This window comes from Seriola lalandi, unplaced genomic scaffold (assembly GCF_002814215.2).
Source record: "Seriola lalandi dorsalis isolate HSWRI2012SDOR001 ecotype SW California unplaced genomic scaffold, Sedor1 jcf7180002054472, whole genome shotgun sequence".
NCBI lineage: Eukaryota > Metazoa > Chordata > Actinopteri > Carangiformes > Carangidae > Seriola > Seriola lalandi.
The window spans coordinates 157,071-180,447 of NW_019525025.1; the positions used below are offsets into that span (position 1 = coordinate 157,071).

The following is a 23,377-nucleotide window of genomic DNA, read 5'->3' on the forward strand; positions in this document are numbered from 1 at the left end:
CAACTATCATAATTTTAATAATCAGCTAAACTGACAGATTAGTCTCAATCATGAATATAAAAAGATACCTTTGCCGTAAAAATACACTAGTAAAATGTTCTTTGACCTGTGGTGTAGATGAACAGGTACAATACCTAAACTGTATCTAAGGTAACAGACTTTGTCAATAAAGATTAAATAGTAAAAAAAAAAAAGGAAAAACCTCGAAGGGCGGGGCTTCTCAATAGTCAGCTGACATATGAAGATAGAGGTCATGTGATTCGCAGCTCAGTCACAACAAAGATGGCGAATGCGATGAGCTGTGGAGTTTGTCCTGTGTTTCTTCTGTTTTCTGTTTTTACTTCGTGTCTCGGTTTGTTCAGCGGAGGAGAAACATTCAAACGACAGGTGAGAAAATTAAATAATTAAAGCGAACCTGGAAGTGTGTGAAAACATCGAGTGAAACAGAGCAGAGGAAGTGAAAGTGATACATTTTATTTCCCTACAGTTCAGACAGGCTGCACACAGTCTCCACATTAAAGGTCTAAACGGGTTTATGCAGTTAAATGATATCCACTTTAAATTCAGGTGTAAAACTGCTGAGACTTTTGTTTTCTTAGTGTTTTATTCTTGTGTTTAATGCAGATTATTTTCTTGTAACATTACAGAAAAAAGTTTCATTTGATGCCTATAATTCCATTTAGTTTAATTTGCTACTATCATTTCACAGAGAAATATTTGACTTTTTATATTTGAAACAAACAGGAAAACTCTGAAATGTTTCAAACTAAAACTGTTACAAACAGAAGGAAGTGTAGAAAGTTGATATTCAATGTATCTCTGATCAAGCTCAAAAAGCCCAAATAAAGAATAATCCACTAATATGTGATAAAATTCATGGTAAACTAATACAGCAGTAAAACAGTGTAACACATGGAGTTAAATATGATCCACAGTAAATAAAACAAAAACAATTAGATGCAGTTCAGTATTCACTTTAAAGCAGATTATTGACATTTGATGTTTTCTGAAAGTTTTTATCCCGGAGTGAAAAATTGAACCTTCTGCTTTAGTTTATGTTTGTTTTTCTTCAGAGGAAAATATTAAACATGAGAATGACACAGAAGCTTTACTTGACTCTTGCATTAAAAAGTTTATTTAAAGAGAAACATTTTAATGTAACTCGACAAAGTTAAAGACACTGATTTAGATTTTCTTCTGTAAAAGGAGCCATTGATCAATCAATCAGTATCAGCCTTTGATCACTGATGATTGACGGATGATTACCTGTTCCTCTCTCCTTCAGGTGTCGGTAGAGCTGAACCCTGGCTCGGCGGTGACACCTCCTGGTGGTGACCTGCTGCATGTGAGAGCTGTGGGAGACAATGATACGCTGCACTTCCTGTTCTGCAGCCAGGGGGCGCCAACGCTGCTGCTCGTCCACACCAACTCTTCTTCTTCTACTGTGAAGGTAAAAACCTTAAACCACAGAAACACGGTTCAGAAAATATTTCTAATCGTTGTTTTGAAACAGACAAGATGACTTTTGTTGTTTCTGTCGTCATTTATTTCAAATGTCTGTGTAGTCACAGTTCAGCAGCTCAGTGAAAAATATGTAAATGGCAACAACTATGTAGTGAATCCATGTGTATTTTTTATTCAGTATTATTCATTGTGTATTATTGTCCGTTTTATTAGGTACACCTGCACAATCTAATCCAGCTGTTCGGACATCAGGAAAACGTCTAAGATTGCTCTAATTATCAGTTATCTTTGTTCATATCTTCAGTCTTTTATTGCTGAGCTCAGAGTCACTGATGCTGCTTTATGTTCACAAGTGTTCCTAATATTCTGACCATGATGTGTGTTGTGTATTCTTTCTCTCAGGTGGACTGGCCTCTGTTTTTGGCTCGTAACACCAGCGGTAGCCTGAGGGTGGAGCCAGAGAGTAGCATCCTGTACAGCACTGCTGTCGTCTTCAGCAGGGTCAGAAACATCCACCTTAAATCAGACGGTTCACCTTAAATCAGTCTGTCCACATTTAATCAGACTGTCCACCTTAAGTCAGTCTGTCTGCCTTTAATGACTTTGTCCACCTTTAATCAGTCTGTCCACATTAAATTAGACTGTCCACCTTAAATTAGTCTGTCCACATAAAATCAGTCTGTCCACCTTAAGTCAGTCTGTCTGCCTTTAATGACTTTGTCCACCTTTAATCAGTCTGTCCACATTAAATTAGACTGTCCACCTCAAATTAGTCTGTCCACATTCAATCAGTCTGTCCACCTTAAATCTGCAGACAGAGAAAGAGAAGATGAAATAAAATATAAATTTGAAATGAGTTAAAAGTTAAAAGATTGTTGTAGAAGACTTTGTCCCTTCAGTGAAAAGGAAAAATACACACCCCTCGCCCTTTTAGACTCCTCCTCCTCCTCCTCCTCCTCGCAGTAATATCCATTCAGTCTCAACAGGAGGAACATCTGGTCATCGCCATTAAACAAAAGGCTGTTTATGAATGATTTTAAAACTTGTGAACTGGTCTGTGTGAGGCACTGGGTCACGTTATCCTCGATCATAAGTCTGTGCACATGGATCAAACCATCACTGGAGCACCAGAGATGAGGTCCTACTGGGGTTAAACTGAAGGAGGACATTTTAGTGAAAGACATAGACATTAATGTTGCCTAAACAGAACATAGACTTGTTCCTCCCAAAGGCTTTGTTCACCTTTACTGTGTTTTTACCCTTTAAAACTAAATATAACTTTAAAGGGAACCTATTATGCTTTTCCGAGTTTCCCCTTACTTATAGTGTGTTATATAGGTTTTTGTGCATGTAAATGGTCTACAGAGTCATATGGATCAAAGTTTACATCAAAGTGAGAAACTCTTTCAGGATAAAAACCCAATTTTCTCCTTTGTATGAAACACCTCATTGGGGGTCCAGACATTACTTCCTGGTCCTAGTGACTTCAATATATCTCTTGTTGCCACCTGGACACCCCCTGCAAGCTTGGCACGCCCCCACACAAGGCACAGCACATAACTACTTATAATGAAGACTTTTCTTTAGTTTTGTAGCCAATGCCGAAAAGACAGTGTTCTCAATTTCCTGCAGAAATGTACTTCATTTTTCCGTGGTTCTCCACTGCTCCAAACATTATAGTGTGAGCCTGCACTTCAAGGAGGACTGCTTCAGAAAACACCCACAGTTAGACGTTTCATTTTCACAATGGTTATTTCTGTAGTTCACACTTAATGTGGCCGAGCAGGGGACTCAGGCTCACAGCCTACAGTGATCTGTGATGTTTAACTGTGTCACCGCGACCTGATCACATTAGTAAGAAGCTGCACCGAAGATATAAATGTTTAAACATTTGTCAGTGTTGACATGCTGCACCTCCTTAGCTCAGATAAATTAAACATAATTTAACTGCTGAGTTTGTTTTTCAGAAACTATGCGCCTTGAAGTTTAATTCAATCAGATTTTTGGCATCATAAACCAGCAGGAAGTGAAGCGGTAGAGATTCCCTATCTGTCGACTGTCTGTTCCTCCATTATTTATATTCCTTTAGGCCGGAGGTGTCCACACATAAAAGATCAACAGGGTTTCTCATAAAAGTATTCTTGTCCAGCATCTTCATTTGCAGCGCTGCGGCTGCCTGACAGTGGGTACACTCGTTTTCTGCTCCAGTCCAGCTTGTGAAGATGGATCAGGTCTGTCATCTTCAGAATCGGACCCTTGCTCAAAACGATAAACAGGACCGGAGCCGCCACAACCGTTTGTTTACACGAGACATGCAGGACATGTTATTGCCATGGTCCTTGCCGGCAAGCTGACCAATCAGAGCCCAGTGCGCTCTGATTGGTCAGCTTCAGAGGGTGAATAGAGTACAGAATACAGAATTTTTTTTTTTCTGTGTGTTGGTTTGGACAAGTAACAGGGAGTTGATGAAGAAGAATTTGATGTTAAAAGAGGAAAATAAAATCTGGATCTCTGACGTTTTCATTGTTTCTCTCTCAGTTGTTGGAGTACGATGACGTTAACGACACGGCTGATCCGACCTCTGACCCTTTCCCTCCGTACGAGCTGCAGAACTTCACCTGGTCTCGTCTCAACCTGTCGGGTCCAGTCGCTCTGCTCTGTGGAGCCGCCTCAAACTTCATGAATGGATCGCTCTGCCTGCAGGTCAGTTATCCACATACAACTACAGCTGACTGCCTTCACGGTGACACCAGCGTCACATGACCTTTGACCTCTGAAATTTGGTCTTAAAACACAAGTCACCAATCTGTTTGTCTGTGTTGTATTGATTTTAGTGAAGTGATTCAAATAATCAATAAGACAAATCTTTAGTTATAGATTCTTTCAGCCCTCTGTTTTTTTCCCCCCCAGTTGTCAGTGTTTCAGTCGGAGGGGCGTGGTCAGTTGTGGCCCCGCCTCATACACACGGCTAACTCCTCCCAGATGGGGGTGTGGCTTGATGGTATGTTGCCACGGGCAAATCGTTCCAGGTTCCTACTGGAGCTGCAGGCAGTTAGCGGGGCATATCCTCTGAGCAGAGTGGAGGTTCTTCGATCAATCGATGACGAGTACACACCATCAATATTCAAGGTAATCAATAATTCAACGAATCAAATGTTTTATTTATACAACAGAAAAAAGATCTTCAGTACACACAGGGCGTCAGTAACTGGGTGAAACAATCAGTTGGTTAATCAATCAACAGAAGGATAATCTGCAACTGATCGATTGATCATTTCAGTCAGAACATTTGTTTTGTTTGGGTTCTGGTCGGTCCAACAGGACAACTGAGGCCGTCACTTGAGCTCTGAGAGAAGAGGAGGGACATGTTTGGCTTTTTGTAACCTCGTCAATCAATCGATTTATCAGGAAAAATTACAGTCAGATTGTTTGATAATGGAAAGAAAAATGTAGCAGCTCTGAAGATCATCAAGTGTTTAAAGATAATCAACCAAACTGACCTCTCAGGTGTCTTACCGGGTTAACCCTGCCCATTCTGACCTCTGACCCCTCAGGTGTCACAGTGGGTTTCATCGGTGAACGGCAGCTCTGACGTTCTGGGTTTCGTGCAGTGGAAGCCGGTGGCGTACCGTCAGTCTAATCCAGCTCTGGAGGACGCCACGCCATGCCGTCACTCCGACCCTAGGCCTCAGAGCAGCGAGAAGACAGCGGCATCATCTGGTCTGATCCGAGCGTTTTACTCAGAACCTGATACGTTTGCACTCAACGTGAGCTTCGGCCTCGCAGGAGAACCGTTCTACAACAGCACTCAGTTCCTCAGCTGGTCAGTGGTCTGGTTAATGATCCATATTGATGACTTCTGATCAGTGTAGTAGTCCTGTAGATTAACTTCTACTTCCTGTCCTTTAGGACTGTGCTGGTGGGTGTCGGCTCTCCACCTGTTGACTCCTTCTCTCCACTGGTTGTCGCCATCATGGCGGTTGGTCTGGGAACTCCTGTGGTCGTCCTGCTGCTGGGTGGACTCTGGGTCTGCATACGTAAGAGAGCGGCAGACTCGACAACAGCCTATGAGCCAATCAACTAACAGCTGGGTCCCAGCCAATGAGACGACAGAGATGAATTGATGATTTGTTTTTAAAGACTTGCTAAAGGACAGATGACATCACTGTCCTGAAGACCTCCCCCTTGCGGTTCAGTCAGCCAATCATGACCAAGGGTATTTATTAAGATTTTTTATTTTCTACAACCTGTTTTTGTTTTTAATAGTGAAGAAAAGTTTCTACTTGTTGGAGCTGATTTTTATTGTTTTAGATTTTTAATCATTGAATCAGCAGTTTTGATTTTAAACCTCTGAATACATTTCTTTAAAAAATCAGCTGACTGTTTTTATTTTTAACTGGGGAAGGAAAACAAGGAAAGAAATATAAAGAGGGATATAACACACCATCACATACAGACACAACACAACAATGGGACAAACCACTGACAGCTTTCTCTCTTCGCCAGATTCATGTTTTGATTCATTAAAGAAGAGAAACAGACAGGGTGGAGTGGAGTGCGTCTGTACCTTCATTTTGTTTTTACACTGATGTGTTGAGACAAATGATGATCTTGTAATTGTTTTTTTTTTAGTTTGTAACTTTTCTTTAAAAATGTTTAAATGGTTCAAATCCAGGTTTCTATCGATTCTGCCAAATTCTGTATAAATTAAAAAAATGTTTTTTACTTATAAAATAAAAATGTCTGTCATCTGAGGCTCTGGAGTCTTTTTAAAAGTCTGACATGAGGATAAATGTTTAGTTCCTTTAAAAACAAACTGGCTCAGACTCATCAGTTACCTCTTCAGTTTATTTGTCTTAAACTTCACAGAAAAACAAAACGAAACTTATTTACAGTTGAACCCTATAATGAATAAAAATCATCTGAACCACCTGATGCTTAAAGACACAGCAGCTGAACAGTGGAGAAAAGTTTGATCGTCTTCATCAGCTTGTCGACTGAACCTCTGAGCTCGTCAGATTTGTTCCGACCTATCAGCTGCTCAGATGATGACGTCTCTGCTGCCATCATTGGTGGTTCGGTCTGAAACGCTGAGGCAGGGACCAATCAGAGCCCAGCCAGCGGCGAGGTTGCCCAATCAGGTGAAGGACAGATTCAAAACTAAACACTGTGGGAGGATTTAAAATGAGAATGAGGACCACTGAGGTCCAGCTCCAACCTGGTTCAGGTCTAGTTTTAAGGTTTCCTTTTCTTCCTTCAAAAACAAAGTTTGAACAAATTCAGTTTAAAAACTGTTGTTGATTAAAAAAGTTAAATTCTCCATAAAGATTTAATTCCTTGACTGAAAACAAGATTTAGTTCAGTATGCAACTGTAATGTGATGATGTTACTGTCCCAGGAAAACCAGTAATCTCCAACATGTGTTTACATCTGTGAGGAAAATTTGAAAACAGACTCTTAATGGAGAATTTGACCTTTAATGAATTTTAATGAAGATTTAATTGTTGATGAAGGAAAGAAAACAAGAGTTAGAACAGCTCATACTTTACACCTCTGCCGTGAACAAAAAGTCTAGTTTCCCGCAGCTTTCTTTAGTGCTGTTCCCTGATCCATCGCAGTCTGTCTTCAGTCCAAACTCTGAATCTGGATCAGCTTAAACTCCACTTGTTAAAATAATGCTGCAGGGAGAAACTCCTCAATCCAGGTCCAGGTCCAGGTGTCTCTGGTGTCCTAGATGGACTCAATCTGACGACGGACCTTCTCAGAGGCGAGGCGGTCGAGCCAGCGCTGACGGATGACCACCAGGACAGCAAAGGCAACCGTCAGAGCTAACATGGCTGCCTCAAACTTCCAGAAGAGATGCTCCTCCATCACTGCAGAGCGGCAGCTGTCGAGGGTGGGAGGGCACATATTAGGGCTGGGCAATCAATATTTTTCCAATATTTAAAACTATCTCCAAAAACTACTGTATGACATATTAAAAAATCAGAAAGTTTAATGCTATTTAAATTTAACTGTTGATAATCACAAAATAAAGATGTGAGACTTCATGTTGTAAAACACTAGAATGTTTTCAGCAAGTCATTCGCTTAGCATCATCTGTGTTTACATCCCAGACCCTGTTATCTACCGGGCCTGTGAAGAACTAGGTCAGACATAAAGCCCTAAACTCAGTAGAGAGACAGACTTTCAATCCTTCCCAGGGGTCCAGACATCATTTCAAAATTAAAGCCTTTTTGATCAGTGTCAGTATTCTTATTAGAGAAGTTTAAACCATTAGAAAACATGAATAATAGAGCTGCTAACAATGTAACTATACAACGTATTCAGAGCAGTGTAACATGAAGTGAGATGATAAAAGACATTGACGGGACAGTGACATCTGTTTTTAGTTCTATATTTTATTTTAGTTGATTTCTGCATCAGATTTCACCTAATTCATTCATATTAAGACTTCCACTGGTGAGTGACAACAGGTCTGAAAAAACTTGTACTTCATCTACAATAATACTGGTGACTTCCATGTTAAGAACGAGTGTTTGAACGACTGGTTCCAACGTGAATCTGAGAAGAAACTGTTTTCTTCCTCTCATTCATGTTCATTTGTTTTTCTGACTATTAACTGTAAAGAAAATAATTTTCTGCTTGTGCATTTTTTCTTTTCAACCTGGATCTTGATCTAATGACTCATGATGGTCACAGTGTGACAGTCTGACCTCTTGTACTCGTCTCTGTTGGATTTGGTACAGTTGACTCTCTCCACGTATCCCGTCAGTCCACAGGCCGACCACGACTTCTGTAACACAACAAACACAAATCTATCACTTAACAGATCTACACACAGACAAAACGTTTTATTTTTATTTTTGAACACTTACAGTCTGGAAGGCGTTGCACTGTGAACACACTGTCGTCACTACGAACTCCTCCAGCAGCCAGCAGGGGGTGACCACAGGCTTCACTGCTGCAGAAGAACAGAGGTCAGAGCTCAGACTGAGAAGAACAGCCTTCATTTCTCACATCACCTTCTGAAAACAGCAGCATCACCAGCCTGATCAGTCCTGACAGCCAGGTGATCACTTTCCCAGGAGACCTTGCTGCTGCTGTTTCGAGACATGTTTTATTTTTGATGAAACTGTATGCAGGTGTTAGTACCTGTAGTTTTTTCTTCACTCAGCAGAGCTGCTCCAAAGACTCTGAAACACAACAAAACATTAAAGAGCATCACACAGGATTCTGGTCCTGGACTGAGACAGTTTCAGGTTTCTGTCAGTATATTCTTTATTTTCTTTTCTCTCTGTGTTTGGTCTCCTCCTGCTCCTGAGTGAAATATCCGGCTCTTGCACTGCTGAATGCTCCATTATGTTCACCAGCTGCTCTCTGACTTTAAAATCTAGACTGACCTGTCACCTCAGTGTAGAGACTAACCTGAGGGAGACGAGGCCCCAGAACAGAGCATGAAGGACAAGGACTCGAGGCCGACAGCATGCCACGGGGATCCGACAGTCACTCTCCATCAGCTTACTCCTCCACCAGGACGACACCACAGCCACCCTGACCCTGGATACTGGCTCCTGACTGGTTCTGTCCTGTTTCTTGCCCGACTCACTGCTGGTTTACTGTCTATCTGTTTACATTGTGATTCAACTGAACAGACTTTTTTTAAGACTCCAGGCTGCTGAAACCTAAAAGATAAAAGAGAGCAGATCAATCAGTCAATCAATCAGAATCAGTCTGTCGTCAGAGTTTTAACTTGAACTAATCTGACGGTTATTTTCTCGTCTAGACAATAATGAAAAATGTTCATCTCAGTTTTTCAAAGTTTTTCAAAAGTCTGGTTTGGTCTGGTCATCAGTCCGAAACCCAGAGATTTGCTTTACTTGAATGTGGGTCAAGAAAAAGCAACATCTCATATCTGAGTTGCTGCGATCAAATATTTAGCATTTATGCTTTTAAAAAAAAAACTATAAAAAATAAAGTTTTATCAACTAATTAATTTTCTGTTGACTGACAAATCGTTTAAGGTCACAGAATCTTGTACCTGGTACGTTTAACGTAAAGTTTATGATCTGGAGAATAAATTCGGAGTCCTGTTACTAACGGATGATAAAGCATGTATTTTGAGTTAATCAATCAGCTGAAAGCAGGTTATCATTCAATAATACCGAGTAGTTTTATAAACCGTTTCTTTAATCTGTCGTTTCTCTCTGACGTTTCTGTGCAAACTCAAAACAAAGATACGTCGTTAGCAGGCTAGCTAACAGGCTAACAAAGTTAATGATTTAACTCTAATTGCCAGTCTGAGTGACGACACGAAGAACCGAATATATTCACGATGAGTAACGACGTTCAATAAACCAGTCAGACAATAGTCCAGTTGTTTGCTTACTAATGCTAACAGATACCCTGCTAGCATTGTATTTACCTAATGATACATGCTAACGTTAGCTATCTTAGCTCCACACTCACCGTAACAGTCGCCATTTCAAAATCAGCGCAGGAACCGATAAGAATAGACAACCGTTGATTACCGGCAGAGAGACACAATCTAATAGTTAAATCCACCAAGTAAAGGAGATCTGATTAAACCATCGACTGTTACTGAATTTGTCCGCGGCCTTAGACCTACAGGTTGACGTCAAATAACACAGGAACAATTCCGGTATGGTTTCTTCAAAATAAAAGCACCAAATTACATCTCTAAATCCTGATTCTAGATGTATGAATGTTTTAATTAACAATGAAGTGTATAGCAACACAGGAAATACTACTGCAACATATACACGTCAGAATCTGTCTGTAGTAAATGCTTTTTAAATATACATAAAAAAAGGAAAGGGAAAATACTTCATATCAATAAAGTTTTTGTTTTGCAATCGTTTGAAACATACTTTAAAGAGTCATAGTGAAGTTTGGATATCTATATTGTATGAACATGTATAGGTACACAAATGAAATATCCACCAAAAACTATGCAGCAGTGTTACATATTGTCTAGGGTGAATATATTATGTGGTATACACTGTATCTGTGAATATAACTAAATAATGTAACAAGTCATAGAATATATTGTTTGATGTTTTTGATTGATTTGACTACTGTGTTTGTACAAGCCGCTGTGTGCGAATGTAATAAAATACCATTATTTTGAAGGTCTAAATGCGTCACTTCCTGACGTCGTCTTCTTAGTTTTGGTGTGTTAGAGATGTACACGTTGGACTGTGACACGAGTGATGGAATCAATGACTGTATTGGTTGAAAAATAAATCAATAAACAGGTCAAACTTAATTCACACTTTATTTGCAATTTTTGTTGAATTTCAATATTCAAAATTTATTTTTTTTACAAATGTTACTAATAAATACATTTAAGAAAATAATAATTCTATACAAAATAAAATAAAATATTTCAGGACCCAACATAAATGAATAGGAATTGAAAACATTCAAATTGGTGTGCAGTCTCACAGTTTTAACATATTGTTTGTTTTTTACTGAAGTTATTATCTTAATATATAAAATATGTAAAATAAAAAATATTTAAATAATTAAAAAAATTATATTATGTATTAAAACCTATCTGTGATGTCATGTTTTATAGCAACAGCACAGAAGATTAATTTTCTGACCGTTATTTAAGTGTTAAAATGGAAGTGTTCATGGAAAACCTCTGGATTGCTGAAGTTCATCCCAGCAGGTAGAAGGTTAGTGATGTTGTTCGCCCTCCGAGTGACGTCATTTCTATTATTTAAAGGTGGTTCAGAGACTGTGGACATAGAAATGCAAACACCTGGAGCCCCATGGACAACGACACACCTGACCAGACTGTTTCTTCTGACCCCGCCGCCGCCAGCAGAACTTCTCCAGATTACACTGAGATAAATAAGATAAGGTTAGACAGGTGGCCCTCTATCATACTCTCTGCAAGTAATTTCTCACGATCTCTGTTGAGATGTGAGGTCTTACCAGGACAGTGACTCTGCGTCTCTTCAGCCGTCGACAGAGTCCAGGAAGTCGACTGAACCCGTTCTTGATGTCAGTGTTTGAGTTCACCGTCACTTCAATCTGACACAAAGAACAAGACCAACATTACAACAAGTAGAGAATAAAGTGTTTCAGCTGCTCAATGTCAGAACTGAAACATGTCTCTGTGAATTATATCTGTTTTAGTGGTTGTTTTGAATCTCTGGTGTTTGTGAATCTCTTTGTGGTTGTTTTGAGTCTCTGTGGTCAGTAGGTAGGGTAGTAAACTGTCAAAGAAAGCCTAACCTGCAGCTTTTATTTTGTTAAAGCAGAGCTGTGTCAGTGTGAACCTAAATGTTGCATGAAATGAGAAATGAACTAGATCAAATACTGTATTTGTTTGTTCGTCATTAAACTGATTAGATTCAGGACATCTCTACTTTAAACTGAGTTCTGTCACTTTCCAGCAGTAAATATGAAGTCACTTCAACTAGAGGATCTGGACCAGGAGCCCCCTGACCTCCTGACCCCCTGGACCTGGTGCCTGGCTGGCCCACTGAGATAACGTTATCAACAACAGCACAGAAACAACACACGAATGATAAAAGTATGTAATTTATTAAACATAGAAGGCCTCATAATAGTAATCCACTGAATTTCAACAGCACTTACGTGTAGTTTGTGTTATTGATCATGGTTTAATTTTTTCCCAGCATGCAAATGTCCTACCTGCAGCTGAGGCGTTGCAGGTGTGAAGTTGGGCAGACTGCAGTCGACTCTCTGCAGACAGACGCAACAGATCAGCAGCAGAAACACATTCAGCTTCATCTGTCAATCAATCAATCAATCAATCAATCAATCAATCAATCAATCAATCAAGCAGTTTGTCCACAGGCTTGTTTCTTCCTCTGTGTGAATAAAAACAACAGATGAAGTAGGAATCACAGACTGAAGAGGAAACAGTAATCCTCTTAGTTTGGTTTAGGAGTCACATGACCAGATGATGACATCACACTGAGCTCCTCCAATATGTGACTGACACATCATAGTAAGAGCTTTATACGGAAAAGCAAGGAACGCTCTGAGGTCAACGTGTTGACCCTGCAGAGTTAATGCAGCTTTCCTTCTTCTCTTCATGAACAGACAAATTATCATGTGCAGGCAGCCACTGGTTAAAGTGGTGAACTGGTTAACAAACTGATAGGTTTGGTGGTTTAGGTTAGAATAGGTTTAACAAAGGTTATTATGGTGTGTAGAAGAAAGCACAATATAAAAGAGTTGCAGCCACAGAAACTTATCATCAAATCACTTCACTGTGTGATCTGATCTAATCTTTATGAGTCACATCATCCACTGTGCAGTAGAAAAGCAAAAATATGCCCTGCTGCGCCTGGCTGGCCACCTTAATCCTCTGAGGTTATATTTTTAGTTTATGACATCAAAAAGAAAACAAACGGTTTCACTCTGGAAACTTTCATCTTTGTTTTTGGATGATAAAATTTTATCTGTAGTAGATCAGTTCTTCCTGTTGCCATGTGTCAGTGATCATAACTTCAATCATTAAGTCTTCAGACCATCACTGTTTCACATGTTGTTATGTTGCAGTTTTATAATGAAATCATTTAAATTATTTCCCTCATCAATCTACATCAATCCTCCATAATCACAAAGTGAGAACAGAATTTTAAACATTTTAATTAATTAATTAATTGAAATATCACATTGCCATAAGACACTTTATGCTGACACTTGAGGTTCCTCCATTTCTCAAACCACCAGTGTGTTTTCTGTCAGAAGTTAGAGAGAGTGGTTCGTCATCTGTTTCACCAAATTAAATCTCTGGATAAAACTGTGACCACGAACTGAGCGGCTGTGTGGTCTCTCTCCTGTTTGTATTTTCACTGGTTTTGAAGTGTTTCTGACACACTGACCAGCTGAAGGCTTTTCTTCACAATGATATTTCATGTGACAAGTCCTGGAAAACTTTTACCAAACACTGAATAGCTGAATGTTTTATCTCCTGTGTGAATACAGTTATCACCTACTTCTGTCTCCATGTGTTCAGTTGAGCTGCTGGCTGGAGGCTCTGCCTCTCTGTTCTCCTCAGTCTGACTCTGATGAAGCTGTGAGGACTGAGCTTTCTCTTCATCATCATCATCATCATCTTCATCATCATCATCATCATCATCTTCACTCTTCACAGGGACAGGAGTGAATGTGAACTTGGTGATATCAGCCTCCTCCAGTCCTTGAAGCTGCTCTCCCTCCTGACTGGTCCAGAGTTCCTCCTGGTCCTCCTTAATGTGAGGGGGCTCTGGGTCCTCCTGGTCCTCCTGGTCCAGACTGGAGCTCCACTCTTGCTGCTCAGGGGGAAGATCCTCTCTCCTCACCAGCAGCTGCTGGATGTCTGCAGGACAGAGTGAAATACAGACACACAGACATTACGTAACCAATGGTTTCATGTCCAGACTTAAGTTCCTGATGTAGAGTTCCTCTACCAGATGCTCAGAACCTCACATTAATTAATTCATTCATTCATTCATTCATTCATTTAATTCACACTTTTAACTACATCATCTTCAATTTTAATTCAACTGTAGTTGTTACAATATTCCTTCTAAATAAAATACTTTTACAGGTATGTCCTCATTGTAAGTTTTTATTTTGAAAACTATCCCAGAAGTTTAAATGAAATCTGAGAAGCTTCATCATGTATCAGGTCAGGTGACAGAAAACTCAGAGTAAACAGACATGGCGGGTTTGGTATAAGGTTTAGTTCAGGTTAAGTGGCGGGAGACAGCACTCGAGCTCGGGAATCTGACTGTGCAAGAATATGAGGAGAACTAACCTGGTCTGTGTAACAGAACCTGAGGGCTGAAAACAGTGTCCAGTAGTTTCTGCTGTCGCTGGTTCTCCTGTTCTGAACGACATAGTTCCTCCTCGTACTCCGCTATGGTTCTTTCAAACAGAACAAAGATCTCTTCAGCAGCTGCACTTAGTCTCTGCTTCACCAGCGCTCTCAGCTTGTAGACTTTAGACATGTTCACGCAACCACACACACTCCGTCACTAACATCTGTGGTCTCTGTGGATGTCAGTGGGTGACAGTGAGTGCTACATGGTCTCTGGCTGGTGTGGATCCTCCACAGTCAGCTGAGTGACCAACACACTGATGGTTTTTGAGCTGATGATGCCAAGTGAAGCTTTTGTCACAAACACTGCAGCTGAAGCGTTTCTCTCCTGTGTGGATTCTCATGTGTGCCTTCAGGTTTGTTTTACGGCCAAAGGTTTTACCACTCTGGGAGCAGCTGAATGGTTTCTCTCCTGTGTGAGTTCTTGTGTGTTTCATCACACTTGACTTGTCAGCAAAACTTCTACCACACACAGACCAGTTGAAGGGTTTCTCTCCTGTGTGAGTTCTCACGTGTCTTCTCAGCTCTCTTTTGTGACGAAATATTTTCTCATACTCAGAGCACATAAATGATCTCTCACCATTATTATAAGTGATTTCTCCTACAGCGACATCATTATTTTTAACACTGTTTAAATTTGACTGAGGTTCTCTGGTCTCTTTCTTATCACCGTCATCATCATCATCATCATCATCATCATCATCATCATCACTGATTTCAATTTTAAAGTCTGAAGAGTCTTCAGCCCTGACATGAGGATCAGGTTGTAAATGTCTGTCTGGATCTGAGTTCCTGTCTGGTCCTGGTCCTCCACCGTCCTCTCCATCAGCTTCTGTCTCCATGTGTTCAGCTGAGCTGCCGGCTGGAGGCTCTGCCTCTCTGTTCTCCTCAGTCTGACTCTGATGAAGCTGTGAGGACTGAGGTTTCTCTCCATCATCATCATCATCTTCACTCTTCACAGGGTCAGGAGTGAATGTGAACTTGGTGACTAGATTTTAGACATGTTCACACAACCACACACACTCCGTCACACCTCTGCGGTTTCACTCTGACCAGCGAAGCCGCTATCAGGCGCTGTGTTGTCACAATTTAGGAACAGGAAGAACAGTCACTTCTGGTGCAATTTATTTAGGCTCTGGGTCCTCCTGGTCCAGACTGGAGCTCCACTCCTGCTTCTCTTCTTTAACAATCATTTTGTGGATGTCTGGAGGTAAAACTGTAAGACACACAGCTGTTATTATTAATCTGTGCTGGATAACATTATTAATTGACAGTGAGACCAGAAATGTTCAGATATATTTTAATAAAAAATATTCACACTCAAAATAATGACAGAGTATCTCATAACTTTCTTTCTTCACTCTTTTCTTTTGTTGTTGTACTGTCATGTTTTTTATTCATCACATTTTCTATACAATAGAATTTAATTTGTATAAAGTTTAATAAATAACACAATGAGTTAGTCTAGTAATGAAATGTCTTAGCCTTCACATTTCATAAACCTGAGTGAACTAATTAGTAGAAGAAAAGGTTTGAATGGTAAAATGGTAAATGGACTGAATTTATGTGTCTCTCCCACAAACAGCTGATCTGCATAATACAGTCCTGTAAGTAGACATATGCATAGGAATACAGTAGTTCAATGGTTGAGAAAATGTAGTGCCAAAGTAAACAGATGTTTGACTACAGATAAAGTGAACCTATCCAAAATATAACATGCACTTCTATTGATATTGGTTTTTCAGATAGATTTATTAAACTGAAACTGACATGTTTTTTTGCTGCTATTAGAGCCCGTTAATACCTTAATTACATGATCATTAAGTTAATGTTATTGTTAAGTAAAACGTTGAGGGATTCAGTTTTTAACTGTTTGTTGTGTTCAGGTGTTTCTTCCCGTCCGGCAGATGGCCTCACCTGAAGTCTCCTGCTGCGACCTCAAGCTAAAGCTTTATCTTCCCGCCAGTAATAATTAACATTCAACATAAAGTAAACGTTCATCATAAACCAGCTAGCTGCAGCTAACAGCTAACGTTAGCTTAGCAACAATACTAGAGCAGTAAACGTGTCTCCAGCAGCAGAAGTAAAACAAACCTGCTCCACTGTGCCTCGGTTCAGGGTCTCCTGAATCCAAATCTAGCGGCTTCCGGTGTAGGTCCACCTCCGATCTGTTCTCACCACGTCTGTTCTGTTGTTGTTGTTGTTGTTGTTGTTGTTGTTGTTGTTGTTGTTGTTGTTGTTGTTCTTGTTCTTGTTCTTGTTCTTCTTCTTCTTCAGCAGCAGGTGATGGTGCATTACCATCACCTGCTGTGCTGGAGTGTGTGCCACAGTTCAGAGCCCTATATTTATCATTATGGTATAAATACTCTGTGATCTTAGTTAATTTGATTAGTAATTAAAACAGGAAATTAACAACAATAAAATATATATAGATTAAATAAAAACAAAAAGGAAACCAAACGGAGAACTTCTGCTCTAGGAATACACACATAGTTTTTTTGTTTTTGTTTTTTTATATATATACAGTTAGTGTATTATTTTAATGATATTTTCTAAGCAGTTGCATCGGATGATGATTATGAACTGAGTAGTATTAGACTAAAACAAATTAGTGCAAATAAACCAAATCACAGGTGTTTCAGAAATCAAAGCTTCATCCGTGATGATGTCTTTGGTAACAGCTTCCACATAAACCTGATTTTTACTGACGCAAAGTAAACACAGCACATTAATCATTATCAAACCTTCTGACGTCCACTTGACCCTGTAACCTGAACCGGTTAACAGGTGGGAAAAATCGTGCAATAACCAAGTTTCACTGGAAGCACTGACGGCTATTATGGCTCTTAGGCGAATCCCGATCTTTTCTTTAGAGAGTGGCTGTAACATCCAAGAGTGATGGACCTGACACCATAAACCTGTCTGAACACGATCCCGAGTACATATTGAGTTTTATTTTGAAACCGGTCCCGGAAGTGACAGTTGAAATTGTAGTTGGTTTGACAGTGATAGCGGTTAGCAGCGGTTAGCAGAGTAAACCGTTAGCTGAACCTAACAACGGTACTTAAACCGTCAGAGTTCCGTTTTGTAAACGGATCAGAGATGGATCAAGCCGGAAATCTTCCTGGTTTGCTGCTAAAACCTGAAACGAAACTGAGAAAAGCAGGTTTGCTTTTTTTCTGCTGACTGTTGTGCTAACGTTGCTAAGTTAACGTTAGCTGGTGTTGGTCAGGTGATTTGCCTCCAGGACTTATAGAGCTGTTGGTCTGTTCGTTAATGATCCACTGGGTAGTAGTTAACATGCAGCTGTGTGTTTTATTACTGAAGGGATTCACAGTGAGTCAGTTCCAGCTATAACAGCTGGTCGAACCTGAACCTGAACCTGAACCTGAACCCGAACCCGAACCCGAACATCTATAACTCTAGCTCCACCGAGCTCGCGCTAGCATCGAAGGTTTGCAGCTCTCTTGACTCTCTATGTTATAAAGAAGCTAGCTCACCTTTCACCCCGCTGTGTCCCCGTGGCAACTGGGTTGCATCACCATGGTAACCTGAGCTGCACGAACAACTTCAAAAGGTTAAAAAGCAACCAATAAAAATGTTATACACGTGTGAAAAAATAATCGACGACTGTTCAATAATTCATCTTTTTTTAATTTGTAAGAAACGTCAAAAACTTCTGATTTTCTGGTTGTTTTTGGTTGGACAAAAGACATTGAAGACGTCAATATTTCTTAATATTGATTAGACTAATTATTAATCACAAAAACAATCAATAGATTAGTTGATAATAAAAGCTGGTGTTTGCCGTTTCTCATCACATGTGATGGTGAATATAAAATATTATTGTCTGGGTAAAACCTAGCCCACAGTGCAGGTCATTACTATGGAGGTTTTAGGGTTCCTGGGGTATATTTAAGGAGGTTCTTGAGGAGGCTTAAGGTAGAGCTTGATTTTATTAAGGAGGGCATTGGGTCCTTTTGGAGGCTCTTGTGGTTCTTGAGATGATGCCTGTGGCCACTGATGAGCATTTACGGTTCCTTAATGTGGTTCTAGTTCTCTTGTAAGAGGTTCTAGTGGTCACTGAAGATGTTCTAGGGAACCTCTTGGAGGTTATAGTAGTCTTTTTGGAGGTTGTACAGGTCATTAAGTGTTTGTGGTCATTTAGGAGATATTACAAGTCCCATAAGTGGTTCCATCGGTTATTTGGCTTTCTTGGCTTCAGTTTCCTGATGTTTGTGTGTTTACTGTTCTCTGCAGACATCCAGCAGCTGTTGGTGAGGACAGAGGAGGTTCCCTGTGAGCAGCAGGAGTGGAGCTCCAGTCTGGACCAGGAGGACCAGGAGGACCCAGAGTGCCCTCACATTAAAGAGGAACAGGAGGAACTCTGGACCAGTCAGGAAGGAGAGCAGCTTCAAGGACTGGAGGAGGCTGATATCACCAAGTTCACATTCACTCCTGACCCTGTGAAGAGTGAAGATGATGATGAAGATTCAGGTGGGAACAACATGGATCTGTTCATTGAACAGTTTTTAGAGAGAAGAGAGGAACCCTTGTTTATTTGAAGAAGTGACAACTGAGCATGAAAAAAAGTTGAACTTCAGAGAACCCGTAAGCAGGATTTTACTGTCACCTGTCTGTACATTAAAGGAGCCATGATGCTTTAGGTGCTTTATGAGGTTCTAGTTTATCTTTAGGTGGTTCTAGTTTTGTTTTAGGAAGTTGTAGTTGATCTTTAGGCTATGATTTTGGATGATGAGAGGATTTTATTAGTCCTTTAGATGGATGCAATGGTCCTTTATTATGTTCTAGAGGTCCTTTAAGGGATGTTTGTCAGTCATTAAGCAGGTTTCTGGGTGGTCTTTGTGGCCCTGTAAGTGAACGTGGTGGTGAACATTGTTCATTCTACAATCCTTTAGATGGTACTTGTGGTCCTTAAGGAAGTTCTTGGTTTTCTTTAGGAGGTTCTAGTTTTCCTGTTTTCCTGTGAGGTTGTGAGAAGATTTAGAGGATTCTTGTAGTCCTGGAAATGGTTCTTCCATGTTTTATAAAGTTCTGTGGTTCCTGTGTGTGTTCTAGTGGTGCTTTAGGAGGTTGTCAAATGGTGGAACCACTGTGGGAGGTTTTGTAGTGACACGTAAAACACAATTGACCACTGGTTCTGTGTGTTAACTCTGTCCTGCAGACGTCCAGCAGCTGTTGGTGAGGACAGAGGAGCTTCCCCCTGAGCAGCAGGAGTGGAGCTCAACTCTGGACAAGGAGAACCCAGAGCCCCCCAACATTAAAAAGGAACAGGAGGAACTCTGGACCAGTCAGTCAGAATCAGTCTGTAACTTAAATCCAGATCGACCTTTACAGCTGGATCCTGACAATAGGGTGTCAGACTCCACAGACTGTAAGACTGAAGGTGATTGGATGGAGACCAGGGAACCTCAGTCAGTTTTAAACTCCCTGAAAATTATTGAAGTCCCTGCAAATGATGTGAGATGTAGCACAGGCAAGAAAACATACAGCTGCTCCGAGTGTGGAAAAATTTTTGGCCGCAGCCCACATCTGAAGATTCACATGAGGACTCACACAGGAGAGAAACCATTCAGCTGCCCCTTTTGTGCTAAAAGTTTCACACAGAAGGTAAATCTGACGTACCACATGTCCGTCCACACAGGGGAGAAAAGATTCAGCTGCCGTTTTTGTGACCAAAGGTTCACTTGGTATACGCAGCTCAAAAGCCACCAGTGTGTTTGTGAGTCCTCACAGCTTCATCAAAGTCAGATTGAGGAGAACAGAGATGCAGAGCCAGGTGAGAAATCATTCAGCTGCTCTGAGTGTGGGAAAATCTTCAGCCGCAAGGACAATCTGAACATTCACATGAGAATCCACACGGGAGAGAGACCATTCAGCTGCACAGTGTGTGGGAAAAGCTTTAAACATGGAGGACATCTGACACAACACATATCTGTCCACACAAAGGAGAACAGGTTTAGCTGCAGTGTTTGTGACAAAAGATTCACGTGGCTCTATCAGCTTAAAAGACACAAGTGTGGCGGTGAGTCCTCACAGCTTCATGATCTCTGGACTAGTCATGAGGAGGCTGATATCACCAAGTTCACATTCACTCCTGTCCCTGTGAAGAGTGAAGATGATGATGATGAAGAGAAACCTCAGTCCTCACAGCTTCATCAGGGTGAGACTGAGGAGAACAGAGACTTAGTGGGAGGAGAGGACTGTGGAGGACCAGGACCAAACAGGAACCCAGATCCAGCAAGACATTTACAGTCAGATACTGATGATAAGACCGAAGATTTTGGTTGGAAAGAAACTCATGAACATGAGTCTGTAAAAGTGCCTGGAATTGATTCAGGATGTAACACTGTCAAGAAATCATTCAGCTGCTCTGAATGTGGGAAAATATTTGGCCGCAAAGAACATCTGCAGACACATGTGAGGATTCATACAGGAGAGAGACCGTTTAGCTGCTCCGACTGTGGTAAAACATTCGGCTGTAAGAGGTCTCTGCTGGGCCACATGACAAGTCACACCGGAGAGAAACCATTCAGCTGTTCTCAGTGTGGGAAAAGATTTGGCCGCATGGTCAATCTAAAGACACATGAGAGACTTCACACAGGAGAGAGACCGTTCAGTTGTCCATTTTGTGGTAAAGGTTTCACACAGAAGGTGCACATGACTCAACACATGGCTGTCCACACGGGAGAGAAACAGTTCAGCTGTAGTATCTGTGACAAAAAGTTCACGTGGCTGTCGGGGTTCAGACGACACAAGTGTGGCAGTGAGCAGTCAGAGCTGGAGGACACTGAGGAGAACTCAGAGGTGGAACCGGGCGATAAACCGTTCCGCTGCCGTGAGTGTGGGAACAGATTTAATCACAAACACAACCTGAAAGCTCATATGAGAATTCACACAGGAGAGAAACCGTTCAGTTGCTCTGTTTGTGGCAAGGGCTTTATTGCAAGTGGAGCTCTGAAGAAACACCTGAGGACTCACTCAGGAGAGAAACCATTCAGCTGCCAAGTTTGTGGCATAAGATTTACACAAGGAGGAAATCTGAAACGACACATGGCACAGCACACCGGGGAAACACGAAAGAAACCGTTTTGCTGCTCAGTCTGTGGTAAAAGCTTTACACAAGTATCAAATATGAAACGACACATGGTGCAACACACTGTGACTGAAACAAGTCAGTCACAGGAAACAGATAGTCCAGACCTGAGAGAGAATCAGCAGGATGAAACCAAGAGTCAGCTGATGACTGAAGTTCAAACTGTCACTGACTGAAACCACCTGACAACTCAGAGCACATATTTATATCAACTGTATTTTATTGTATCAGAGCTTTGAATTTATTTTAACTTGGTTAATAAGAAGACATGCACTAACCAGAGGCCATCTATCATGGTGTGACACCATCACACACACCCGTCATCATGTTGACGTTGTGAGCCATCAGTACTCTGTGGTCATTACTACAGCTTTGTCCCAGTTCAGGGGTTTTATCCTTGGCTGCATTTAAAGACCAACTGTCACAGAGGTGCGGCTAGACTGTCCCATTTCAAAGGCTCCTTCGAATGCTTCCTTCTTTTCCTGGACAACGAAGGCTCCAACAGGTGGATCCTTCAGGGCCCTACCTATCCCAAGATTCATTGCGTATCAGTAATGAAAGTAATATGGCAAGAAACATTGACAGAGAGCCTAATGATTTCACTTTTGAATTTAAGTATTGGGTTTCAGCTCAGTTTAAGTTTTTGTGAAAAGTTTTTGTGAAAAGTTACGTCTTTATCAAGGTTGCTAGGCGACCGGAGCCATGCTTTCAACACAATGGTAAGGGTGGTCACAGTTGGTAATGCAAAGAGAAAATTGTCCATTGGCCAGACCGTCTCATCTCGGTTGGGCCTTTGAGGTCTATGGTGGCTACGGAGGGCCACGCCTTCGTAGCCCACGTCCTCTGAGGGATGTGGCCCCTGAATTGGGACTGAGCTAACATTATTACATGACGTAGTCACTATGACATCATTACATGAGAACTCAGTGCTCATGGTTGAACTCAACCTTCATTTTGATCTCAACTACACACTGTTAAGTTCTATACCTGTATCTTTCAGGTTGTGACGATATTTTCTTTGCAGATGTCTGTGTTGACAGAAAGAGTCCAGACCCCTGAGAGAAATCAGGGATCAGAGATTTGTCCTGAGCAGAGCACAGATTTAGGTTCAGGAAGCAGTGAGGAGTTCAGTGTTGATGCTGTTGTCTGAGGGGTCAGACTTCTGACGATCACCTGACAGAGAGTTCACTGGACTATGATGTGTCTGTATTTGTTGATTGAGTCAAAGTTAACTACCGTGTATGTGTTCATGGAAAAGGCGTAGGAGTGAACAGGTAAACAGATGTGATGTTCATTTACGTCCTGCTCTGTTTCATTGAAGAAAAAGTATCTTGCTTTTTATTGCACAGAGTTTTGGAAGACTTTGTCTTTTATTATTATTTAATGATTTTTTGCTGCTATTTCTGATTTCAGGATTAATATTATTATTAATTATCCAGTTTTTACATAAAAAACAGAAATGTATGAAGTTACTTCTTTTTCATTTTAAATTAAATGTAAATTTTTAATTTCAAAGTTTATTTAAAAGTATAAATGTTGTTCGTATTGTTGCTCTGACCATTAACTGAATGTGGACATGTTGAACTACATTAATAGTGTCTGATGAAGGACCAGTTTGGATTCAGTGGAAGAAAAAGGTTAATGTTTGTCATTGTTGAAGGTTTTTGGTCATTAAAGTTTAATTTAAAGATTTTCTCTGCAGTCATTTTATCGTACCTGTCACAGCAACATCATACCTACAGCTAACAGCTAACCCCTGCTTCCAGTGTTTGTGCTAAGCTAAGCATCCATTTTATGAATGAATATCATTAGTTAAAGGGAAAGAAATACAAGAAAGAGAAAACTGTTGAACATGTTAATGGAGATTTATCGAGTTCTTAAACGAAGAGACTCATTATTTTTATTAATATCATCATCAACAT

At 40.7% G+C, this 23,377-nt stretch overlaps 4 protein-coding genes across 6 annotated transcripts; 2 read left to right on the forward strand and 2 right to left on the reverse strand.

Annotated features, from left to right (window-relative positions):
- The first annotated feature begins 260 nt into the window (after positions 1-260).
- glmp (glycosylated lysosomal membrane protein) lies at positions 261-6,218 on the forward strand. The gene is made up of 7 exons (XM_023411886.2): positions 261-387; positions 1,286-1,450; positions 1,867-1,965; positions 4,003-4,167; positions 4,375-4,593; positions 5,019-5,287; positions 5,374-6,218. The coding sequence occupies exons 1-7, from the start codon at positions 283-285 to the stop codon at positions 5,546-5,548; spliced, it is 1,197 nt and encodes a 398-aa protein (XP_023267654.1). The 5' UTR covers positions 261-282; the 3' UTR covers positions 5,549-6,218.
- Positions 6,219-6,294: 76 nt separating this feature from the next.
- On the reverse strand, positions 6,295-10,121 carry jtb (jumping translocation breakpoint). 2 transcript variants are annotated; one of them, XM_023411890.2, is made up of 6 exons: positions 9,934-10,121; positions 8,893-9,149; positions 8,620-8,660; positions 8,343-8,425; positions 8,181-8,260; positions 6,295-7,351 (listed from the first exon to the last, which is right to left on the reverse strand). In XM_023411890.2, the coding sequence occupies exons 2-6, from the start codon at positions 8,979-8,981 to the stop codon at positions 7,195-7,197; spliced, it is 450 nt and encodes a 149-aa protein (XP_023267658.1). In that variant the 5' UTR covers positions 8,982-9,149; positions 9,934-10,121; the 3' UTR covers positions 6,295-7,194. The 2 variants fall into 2 exon arrangements, with proteins under 2 accessions (XP_023267658.1, XP_023267657.1); XM_023411889.2 differs by having other exon boundaries at positions 8,343-8,428.
- Positions 10,122-10,859: 738 nt separating this feature from the next.
- Positions 10,860-14,602, reverse strand: LOC147818804 (uncharacterized). 2 transcript variants are annotated; one of them, XM_087175504.1, is made up of 5 exons: positions 14,276-14,602; positions 13,473-13,834; positions 12,157-12,207; positions 11,431-11,529; positions 10,860-11,337 (listed from the first exon to the last, which is right to left on the reverse strand). In XM_087175504.1, exons 1-5 carry the CDS (start codon positions 14,466-14,468, stop codon positions 11,224-11,226), a joined length of 819 nt encoding a protein of 272 aa, XP_087031630.1. In that variant the 5' UTR covers positions 14,469-14,602; the 3' UTR covers positions 10,860-11,223. The 2 variants fall into 2 exon arrangements, with proteins under 2 accessions (XP_087031630.1, XP_087031631.1); XM_087175505.1 differs by lacking the exons at positions 13,473-13,834; positions 14,276-14,602 and having other exon boundaries at positions 12,157-13,452.
- A 2,764-nt stretch (positions 14,603-17,366) lies between these two features.
- Positions 17,367-23,148, forward strand: LOC111659065 (uncharacterized). Its single transcript, XM_023411879.2, has 3 exons — positions 17,367-17,504; positions 18,599-18,835; positions 19,524-23,148. The coding sequence occupies exons 1-3, from the start codon at positions 17,441-17,443 to the stop codon at positions 21,629-21,631; spliced, it is 2,409 nt and encodes an 802-aa protein (XP_023267647.1). The 5' UTR covers positions 17,367-17,440; the 3' UTR covers positions 21,632-23,148.
- The last annotated feature ends 229 nt before the right edge of the window (positions 23,149-23,377 follow it).